General features: G+C 43.6%; 1 protein-coding gene across 1 annotated transcript in view; it reads left to right on the top strand.

Annotated features, from left to right (window-relative positions):
- The first annotated feature begins 339 nt into the window (after positions 1 to 339).
- LOC140281408 (diacylglycerol kinase delta) overlaps positions 340 to 10,544 on the top strand; it is a 73,725-nt gene continuing 63,520 nt past the window's right edge. Inside the window, exons 1-3 of the mRNA XM_072375825.1 lie at positions 340 to 718; positions 1,774 to 2,079; positions 4,350 to 4,454. Coding sequence (XP_072231926.1) covers positions 1,987 to 2,079; positions 4,350 to 4,454 — 198 coding nt within the window. The 5' untranslated portion in view covers positions 340 to 718; positions 1,774 to 1,986. The remainder of the gene's footprint in view (positions 719 to 1,773; positions 2,080 to 4,349; positions 4,455 to 10,544) is intronic.

Below are 10,544 nucleotides of genomic sequence, written 5' to 3'. Positions count from 1 at the left end.
AGAACCAGACTGTGCAGCAACAGAAGGAAGCATCGATTTCTGCTTTTCAAATAAATGCTTCGCCGTGCTTTAATACGGACCTACACACCTGTTGTTGATGGCTATCTAATAATGCATCCATACAAGAAAAAGAATATTACATTTCAGCCAAACTAGTGTGAACCGGACCTGTTTTTCGTCCTGGTTAACTAGACTTCAGCTGTCTTTTGCCTTACCCACCGGTCACTGCGGTAGCTACTGTTCCACATGTGTGTTCTTTCTGTCTCTCGCGTCTGTGAGGCCTGTCTGTAGTATCCTCGCGCTCTCCCCCCGTGCACGCGCTTGCATACGTGTACGCGCTGTTTGCTCTCCGCTTAACCTCGGTACAGCGTTTCGAGGCGACTCAACACGGCCGCTTTTCAAATCTCTCTCTTTCTCTCTCGCCTCCAGCCCCCTCCTCCTCCTCCTCCTCCTCCACCACCACCACCTCCACCTCCACCTCCCCCTACTCTTCTTCCTACCTTATTCAGATCCGCTCCGACGCTATGCGTATGACCGCGTCTCTTTCTGCAAGGCGAGCACCACCGGAGAGAGCCGCACGCTGCTGCTGACCGCCGGCCGCCCGCGAGACACCCAACGCCGGCTGACGAGCCACTCGGGCCGGGCAACAGGAGTGGGAAACACCGCCACTTAATAACAGGCGGCGGAGGGAGAAGCGGGAGGCAATTGACAAGCGAAGGTAAATGGTAGCCTAATTTTATCGACACATGCGAGCGCAGAGGGGGTTTATTTTTGCGGAGGTGGTGGCCGCGCGTTAGCGGCAGTGGCCGTCCGGGTCGCTGATGAATTTTCTCTGCATTAAATGACAGCTGAGCACAGCTGAACCGACTACAGAAGAGTTTAATGGACTGTTGATGTTTGCGTGTCCGCCGCGAGCTCTTACGGTGAACGGCGACATGTACTGAATGAATGATAGAGCTGACGCGCTCGACAGCCTGTTGTGCACCCGTTTTTGTTTATTATCTTTAAAAAAAAAACTAAAAAAAACAGTGAGCCGCACGTGGGTTGGAAACCTGCACGCACGCGCACGGTGCTTATAGTGTTTTAAACATTCGTGCGGTGAAGTTCGGTGTCACCGGGGGCGGCGGGGAAGTGAGGTGCAGACAGGTTTTTGAATAACGTGGTCACATCGTAATCAAGGAAACGCGCGCGCGCTCACACACGCGCCAGTCTCTTTTCTTTATTTTTAGGCGCTTATTACGACGAACCGTGGTTCACGAGTGTGAAATGCATATCGGCTGCTCGCGTGCGAATGCTCGTGCTTTTGGGTTACTCATGAAGCTGACCGACTCTCCCTTATCTCATCGGTCTCGAAAGGAACGCTGTATCATGCTGCATGCTTTGCTTGTAATGAACCAGATCATCATCCTCCTCGCGCTATCACCCACCACCATCACACCTCTCATCACTTTCATGTTTACCATGTCTGCCTAAAAACTCAGAGCTGGTGGAACGGCCCTGTTGTAAAAACGCCCCGTGAGCTGTGAGCGTCAAAGCGCTTTCACACAAACTCGCTTGAGGAAGTGAAGAGGAACGGAGAAAGAGAAGCGGCTCTCTTCAGGTCTCGAGCTGAAGATGTGAATAGATTCGTGAGAGTTTGTGAGAGATAGTTGCTTATGTGTTCTGAACTTCCAGCGGAGGAGCTGTCAGCACCCCACACCGCCAGGAAAAAAATGAATATCTCCTGTGAGCTTTTCTCTCCTAATCAATAATTCATCCCTCCATCTTTTTCAGAGTTGGACTTGGATAGAGAGATCAGAATCGGGACGAGTGTGGCATCCCGGAGTCCTGCTGTCCCATCTGCTGACCTCTCCTCTCTTACTCCAGTCAGCCAAGCCCCTTCCCCCCGTTTTCCTCCTCCACTCCTTCTCCTCTCCCTCTGCAACATCTTCCTGACCTCCCTTTTCTTGCCTTCCCTCGGCTCTGCCCTTCGATTGCACGCTCGCCATGGCATCCAAACTGAACCCAAACGTCCTGTATGTGGCGGGGCCCGGCGAGTCTCTGGGGCCGCCCCAAGCAGACTCTGAAAGGACTCATATCGTGAGTATCTGTTCAGTCCCAAGTGTATGTTTGAAACCTACAAAAACAAAAGATCTGTTCCTGTCCAGCTCAACTAAAAGAAATGAAACCTAACTCGACATGCTGACTGACAGAAGGCATAACTAATGGATTTAAAGATTGAAAAGATGTTTGTATAAATCTTTACACACACCTTTTTGTTTAAACTTACCTAACTATTTTAACTAATTACAAGGCCAAATCCTTTCAAAACACAGGAGGCAATGACATCGGGGCTAAAAAATCCCGCAGAAGTTCAATCATTTCCAACAAGACTTGTCGATTAGCCAGAGAGCGTTTTTAAGAAATTCAACGTTGGCCAAAAAAAGGTGTTGTTACATTGTATTTCTGGACATTTTGCTTTCACACTGACTTTAGTTTTATCAGTAGCATTTAGAGATTTGCGCATTCCTGTCAATGAAAAAAAGAATAAAACCCCTCCATAAATTCTGAGGTTTTACATATCAGGACATTATAAAACAACCATCTGTTTCTTGCCAGGTCTCGACATGAGGTAATTGTAACATTGGATGAATAAGAAAATCATCTAGTGACTAATTCTGAGTCAAAATACGGACGTGGTGTGTGCAAAACTAGGGACGGCCTTACTGTTTCCATGTGAATTAGGATGGTCGGTAGCAGCCAGGTGCTGCTGATAAAATTATCAACAAGTGTGAGCGCCTCTATAAAAGCACGTTTTTTTTTCAGTTTGGACCATTCATGTGTGTGTTAACACAGCGACAAGGAGGAACGACATCAGCAATGATCTTAGAAAAGCAATTCCTTGCTGCCCATCAATCTGGGAAGGGTTATAAGACTGTTCCCAAACAATCTGGAGTCCATCATTCTAAAAGCGAGAAAGATGTGTTACAAGTGGAAAACATTCAAGACAGTTGAAGTTCTCCCCAAGGTCGGACCAGGCAACGATCAGAAAAACTGCAGAAAAAAACCACGAGCTACATCTCAGACTCCACGGGCCTCAGTTAGCATGTTAAATGTTAAAGGTCATGACAGTACAGTTAGAAAAGACTGAGCACCTACGGCTTGTTTGGAAGGGTTGTCAGGAGAAAGCCTCTTTTCTCCAAGTTTGCCAAGTTACATCTGAATAAACAAAAAGATTTCAAGAACGTTGTTTTTTTGGATATATGAGATCAAAGTGGAGACGTTAGGGGTGGAGAGAGGGTCGTCAACAGGACAATGATCCCAAACACAGCAGCAAATCTCCAGCAGAATGGCTGAAACGGAAAATAACGCAGTGACCCAAAGTCCAGACCTCAGCCAGATAGAAACCGAGACTGAGAGAGAGAGAGAGAGAGAGCTGTGCATAAACAAACGGCCACGAACCTCAATAAACAGAAGCAATGCTGTAAAGAAGAGTGGAACAAAAATTCCTCCGCATTGATAAGAGAGAATGATAGCATCATGCTGAAAATGATTCACAAAGGTGACTGCAGCTAAAAGTGCTTCTGCAGGCGTTTGGATAACGAGGCACACTTAGCCTTTCACACACAGCTTCTGCAGTTCGGCTTCGTCTTTGTTCGATAAACAGACAACACGGTGCGATATGTCGCGTGTATCTGCCTAATTCTAAGACCTGGTATGGACCAGATGTTGTTTTTTTCTTTCCTTTTTAATTCTGCCCTGGCATGTAAAACATTGGAATTGTAGGAGTGCAGGAACCTGTTTGTTAATTGCTTAACTTAAGCTTGACCGGAGAACTTGGAGAAGACTTTTGTCTCGTGACTCATTTTACGGTAAAGTGTTGTGTTTTTTTTTTTTTTTAGATTGAGTTGCAAGAAAGAGTTTTTAAAAAAAAACAAACAAACAAAAAACGATGTTACCAAGAAAATGTTGTGGTTATATTGTACTTCTGATTAGACTTTTTTAGTGACATGAAGCATTTCTCCCACACTCCTAAACATTTTGAAATTCACGTTGCTGCATGTCCTCAATTTACGATAATTGCTGTAGGATCAAACGTTTAATTTATTTGCAACGTCAGACAACTATGCTTAAACGTGTTTGAGCTGTTATCTGACTGCACCAGTCGGTATGTTTGCACGACTTTAAGGAAGTGGCTAGTCTAACTAAAGCTGAAGTTATAGAATGCAGGTAAACATGTTTGAATGAAATCCCACTAAACTGAATGTCAGAAAATGCAGTTGGGGGTTGAATTTCTCCTGTATGTCTGCGTTCTGTGGGGCTCAAACTAGCGTGGTCATTTTCCCCTTGTCTCTCTTTTTAAATTCCAGACTGGAGAGGCAGGAGAAGAGTCATCAGACAGCGATGGAGAACAAGAAGAGACGTCTCACAAGTTGATCCGCAAAGTCTCCACTTCGGGACAGATAAGGGCCAAGGTAGGATAAGACAGCGTGAAAGCCTGCATGTAAAAGGCGAGGTCATGTGACATCAGCGAGTTTCGTGAATCGTTTTGGACATTTTTGTGCTTATTTGAAGAGCTTTCTGAACCTCATACATATTAAACCCGACTCCTCCAGGCTCAGATGCAACATTAAAATCTAGTTTAATTATTTTTTTTGTCTGGCCTCGCGCACGATAGTCACAGCGTTTAACTTGTCCAACTGTATCTTTCTGCCCCACGAAGAATGTTTCACTTGCTCTCTTCCGTCCGTTTGTCTCTCGGTGTAACTTCGACAACTAAATCAGACTTGCAGTTTAATCTGACATCTTTGTCTGAGTCGGCTGAGGTCAGCAGACGCTCGATTCACTTCCTGTTTGCGTCATTTCTTTCCTCTCTTACAGTCATTGTGACAGGTTCTCTTTGAATCTCTGGAGGATGCGATCACACTATAGCAGTTTCTTTTCTTACTGCACCTCTGGACTCTGGTATTGATTGGCTTCTTACTGCCATATGAACACACACGCACACAAGTGTGTCTAATTTGGTTCTGAGTAGCTTACTTATACATATGTATAGATATATATTATTTTAAATGAGAAAACATTTTATCTATGTATGCTTTTTTTTATCCCCTGTGTTTCCAGGGTCCTAGAATTTTAAGTTTAACAACCTGTCTGAAGTGTACACATTTCAATGTTGTTTTAAGGTTAGAAGTAGATTAAGTGTGTGTGTGTTTTTTCTCAGAGTCAAATCTGAACCATGCAGATGTTGTTTTTGCTGTGAGATTGAGTCATTCAGTTGGAGGGTTAGGATATTGTGTAAAGGTTTGCATTATGTCAGTGAAAAACAAAGATATTTGTGTGTGTGTGTGTTTGTGTGTGTGTTGAAATCATTATCCATCAGCTGCACTGACTGTCAGTTGTAAAACACACTCAGATCAATGGGAGACACGGGACACCAGGTGAGCTCTGTGTCCATTGGGACGGCATCCCATAATACCCTGTTTGCTCACGGGGGGATAATGGTAATGGATATCAGCTTGGAATTGATTGGCTAATCTCATTGGACTCCGACACAATGTGGTGTGAACACTACAGAGGGTTTCCCTGGTTACAGGGTCACTATTATGGGTGTGAGACCTGGCGCGATGGTGTCACCGCTTTAATTTTTCTATTTATGCACCGTTATGTAGCTTAGAATGGTGACAGAGGCTTGAAGAGGGACAGGGGACTCGACCTGAATATGGAATTTGGAATGGTATTCCAGACTATTTCTGTATTCAACAGGGAAGTCAACAAAACAGTATTCGGTCTGTGGTTTTGGTCCAGTCTTGTCACGCTCAGTGAGTCTTTCTTATAGGCTGTAGAAAGCACCTGCTGGAAGGGGCTGTAGGTCTTGGATTTACCTGACTGTGTGTTTGTGTTGATTAGATTGTATGCACCTACAGGTCATGTGACTTGGCTTAAGCTATCCATCGACCACAGGATTATGCTTGAGTGACAACAATAGGTTGAGCGGGATTAATACGTTTGTGTGTCCTTTTGGTTTGTTTTGTCATGCACAGTCGGTGTGTACATTTTTTTCTTTTTAAGGTGCATTGACTCCACACTCCGTGTTTCACTGTGTGTGTGTGTGTTTAGCTCTGCTTCCTCTGCCCCCCCTCTCATTTGCCGTGGCTCATTTTGTCCCCTGCCTGTTACCGTACTTGTTGGAGCTGCAGTCTGTTAGCACGCTTGTTAAGCAGGTGCTGCTTCTTATCACCTATGACGCAGTAATAGATTAATTCCGTTACAGATGTTGTGACAGCCCTCAGACATCCATTTCACCCCGTAGGTGTAATTAGATATGTGTGAAATATTTGATTTTGGTGGCATCAGCGGAGCTGACTCCTTACAGAACTTCTTACTGACTAAACATTTAATTTTCAGTTTTAGAATTAAATGCTGTTTTCACAGCCTTTCTCTGCCAGGTGTGCAGAATTGTAGAGCAAAAAGTGATCTTTCTTTTCATAGTCTGCTCTGTAATCGAAATGGAAGTGACCTTGGAGATTTACTAACTGTCTTGGTGGGAAATCCTTTTCAGTTTTTGACCAGCCTGCTTGTGCAGAATTTAAAAATAAAAAAAACAAAAAGCCACCCAACACATTACACAGGGAAAATGACATCAGACAACAACCCATCCTGGTTTGTTTTAGCATTAGAAAATGCTCTGAAGTTGTCACAGTGGCCTTGGTACTAAGACGAGTACCTGATACACACCGTTGCTACCCGGTTCAAGGCTTTGTTGCCTGTCATCTCCAGCCTCCCCCTCACATTTCCTGTCTGCCTCTCGCTTTATTCTGGTGATCTGGTGGCCCTCGTGTGCAAAAAGGCAGCGACATCGAACAGAGCGGAAAAGGCAACATTTCAGAAAGCGACGAAACAAAAAACACTAAATATGTCAGGTTTAATATAACATTTCAGATAACAGGAAAAAGACTAAACTAGATCATAATGTCGCAGCCAGAAAAACAAAAAAACAGATGCGAAATAGAGAAACATTTCAGAAAAAAAGGACAGAAACGGCAAACGTTGCTGTAATTTTCTACCTCAGGACCTCTGTGGTTCTATGATTTGTTGAAAAATATGTCACAAATATGTGTGCACAGTGGATGCGAAGAAATAAGAATAAAAAAGATAGTCATCAGCAGGAATTAGGGGAGCCTGTAAGCAGAAGAAGACGTCATGGGAGTTAAAGTCCACCAGCAGCAGATACTAACCAGATGTTGGGGCCTGGGCTTTCAGTGCTGCTGTGATTGTATTACTTTTCACATAACACTCGCAGAGCAATGATGACGGATTCTAATTTTAGGGATGTTTATGCGTTTGTTATCTAACCACCTACACGACCAAAATAGAAAGAGAGTGAAGGGAAAGCTTCAACTTTTTGTAGAATTCTTTTCTGCACAGGATGGCAGCCCGGCCTCGTCCCTTTCGGCTGTTCTTTCAATTTCCTCACAGCTATTTGTCCAGAGAACATACAGCAAATCGGATCAAAATATAGTTTTTTTTCAGTAGTTCTGGTAGAGAACAGCTCGAATCACGATCAGCACTAACGTGAGATGGCATGTGCACATGTGGGCCCGACAGTAATGACTCGGTTTACAAAGCGGGAACTTTTTGTGTCATTTCTTAAGTGACAGCACACCATGCTTATCTGCAACCCTATCTCAGTGGGACATCTTTGCCTCTATTCATGCAGATAACTGTTTGCTAAACTATGCCCATGACCTTTGATAAGAAGTTTTAAAAAAAAACAACAGAAAAACACACTTGCCCGTTAAGGTTTATCAGACATCATCGTCTTCGAAAGTTGTAGGTCTGGTGGTCTGGTTGGGTTAAAACAGTAAATAGGAAAGTTTGGCGTGCAGTTTACCGTCACCATGCCATCGTTTAGAAGAATCTGTTGCTGAGTTCTATCAAAAGTTTGTCGTGCTGAAGAAGCGAACCTTTCCTTCGCACCTTTCGGTCAAACTTTCCGGTGTCACCAGGGAGACTGAATTCAAGTCTTTTAAGATGTTTTTTCGATCTTGATTGCAGAACATTAAAAAGTGTCAGTTCGTATCCTTTTCTTTTGTTTCCTTTGTCAAGTGAGCGCGACATAAGTGGGGTGATGTCCTTTAAGGTGTCCATAATGAGTAGTTAATGGACTCAACAGCCATTATTTTTAGAAGTCTTGTCAGCCATCAGACCTGATATTATGCGATTGTGATAATGTCACTTATTGTGCTTCAAGCAGCACAGAAGGAGACTTCTGTGTGTTCTTCCTAGAGCTCAATGAGGGGATGACTTCTCTTCTTTGGTAGAAAGCTGTAGCTGGTGAGCAAACTACGTACCGACGTGCTTCTCTCTGAGCTTCTTTCTGGTTTCCCTGTTTACTCCCCGTCTGCATTTGCTGTCTGTATTGAACTTAATTTTATTCAATGAAGAGGTTGTTAAGCAACTCCAATTAGCAGCTAAGAGTCAGTGAAAAAAAAAAAAAGAAAAGAAAAGAGGAGCATGAATTAGCGGGGCACTTTTTTGCAATTGAGACAGAAAAGCAGCTAAGGAAATATAGATCGATTGAGACAGCTGATTGGAAAAAACTGTGCCAAATATCTGATTTATTAAGGACAAAGCTATCAAGTTACCTTAGCTACTGTAGCAAGCTTACTCTCCTTCTTTTTCCCTCTGGGGATTTTCCAATCTAAACGATTCCAGTGCAGGCTTAAAGGCAGTTTCTCAACTTAAAACCAGTTCTTTCTGTTTCAACTGCCATAGTTCCCTGGCTTCCCAAATAAAAAAACAAACTGATGCTACAGCAGCGTTAACTCTTTGCTGGGCCAGAGCAAGAACAAAAAAAACCAAAACACTGAAGTCAGCCAGAGCTACGTTTATGGAGACCCACCAAACCAAGTACAAAGTTGGGACCCCCATGTTTCAAAATGCAGAGCCAGTGAATATTTGAACTAGGTTTAAAACAGGTAAATAAATATTGTTTGACTGAGAAGTCAGCGCCGTCGAAATGCCCTGCTCGTTTGTTTCTGGCAACGCTTTACTGCTCGCTGATTAGGAACTTTTTGAGAAAAATATGATTCGGTCACGCGAGCCGAGTTGCAGATTGAAGGGGGCATTGTTGCGCTTTTATGCTGCCGTGTGCTAAAATCTGGTTTTCTGACCGGTTATGTGGACGATCAAGCAACAGCTTGTTTGCCACAAGAAGCAGTTGCCTTGTGGGAAATCAGCATGTGGTGCGACATTTGAGAAACAGTTTTTGCACATAGTGGCTTTTAGGTTTTGCTCTGTCAGTCATTTCTGAAGACAAATGTCAGCTGGGTCACATGCTACAGCAGAAGTCTGTCAGTTGTTTTTGTAACTCCATGTGCTCTCAGGCAGTTCGTTTCTGCATGACCTCTCTGATGTTTCTTTTTGTCTCCCCTTCTTTTTTTTTTTTCCCCGTCCCTTTCTACCTCTAGGCTGAATTACGTAAGGTTTCTCACACTTCTCTTTTTCTCCCGTGCTACCCCCCCCCCCCCCCCGTTTGTCTCTCTCTCATTTACTGTGTGGGAAATAAAGGAACACAGGGAGAGAATGAGGCAGAAGAGCAAACGGCTTCTGTGAAATGTGTGTGTGTGATTTCTGTGTATGTGCAACTTCTGTGGCTTTAAGTCGACAGATCATAGAAAAACTGCTCTATCTACGTGAACACACACGCCTTTTTTTTTTTTCAACAGATAATTTAGCATCGACTTTATGCAATGCCTAGCACAATAACCAAAGAGTGACTGTCAGGGCTAAATATGTTCAAATTCAAAAAATTCCCCCTAAAACCAATTCTTATCTCTCAAATATCACTTTCTATCAGGGGGTCTACAATTTGGTTGTCATGTTTCCAGGAAGTCCTCATAAAGTAGGTGTCCTGCCACGCACGGTCCCCTTCATGATATGGAGACATGTGCACACACACACACACACACACACACACACACACACACACAGTCCCGTCAAAAGCCTGTTATCATGTAAACCTGGGTGTTCACTTCTTTCTGTTTTCCCTCCTCATGACTCGCTTCTGCATTTTTGCCCTCTTCCTGTTTGTTTCAAAACATTTCATAGCTTCTCATTGTCTTTGTAATTATTATTTTTGCTGTGAGCAGTGAGGAAACTTTTCTTCTATTCCCAACCAAACCATCTTTTCCTTTTAAAATAGCAGCATAGCTTCAGATTATGTAACCACTCATATTTCTGGCATTTTGAGTGGTGACCAACAGGTAACACTTTATTTATTTATTTATTTTTCTTCGTTCCGGTGGATTTCCTCCATGATGCTTTGCTGGAATCAAACCCACTATGTTCTTTTTTATCCGCATCTTGCTCCCAGTGCAGAAATCTGTGTGGGTGTTCACTGCAATGGAGATGAGGACTAGTTATAGATGTGTGTGTGTGCTTTTGTGTGTGTGGAGGGAGCGGGGCTGAAAGAAACGGTTTGAAGAGAGTGCATAAGTGTGTGGGATGGCCACTGTTTTGTGTGTGTGCTTTGATTTATGCCCTCGGCTCGATGTGATGCA

Source organism: Leuresthes tenuis, unplaced genomic scaffold (assembly GCF_036924035.1).
Source record: "Leuresthes tenuis unplaced genomic scaffold, fLeuTen1.0.hap1 SCAF_22, whole genome shotgun sequence".
In the NCBI taxonomy this organism is placed as follows: domain Eukaryota; kingdom Metazoa; phylum Chordata; class Actinopteri; order Atheriniformes; family Atherinopsidae; genus Leuresthes; species Leuresthes tenuis.
Note: the sequence above shows the minus strand (reverse complement) of the source record. Positions and strands in the feature narration are given on the sequence as shown.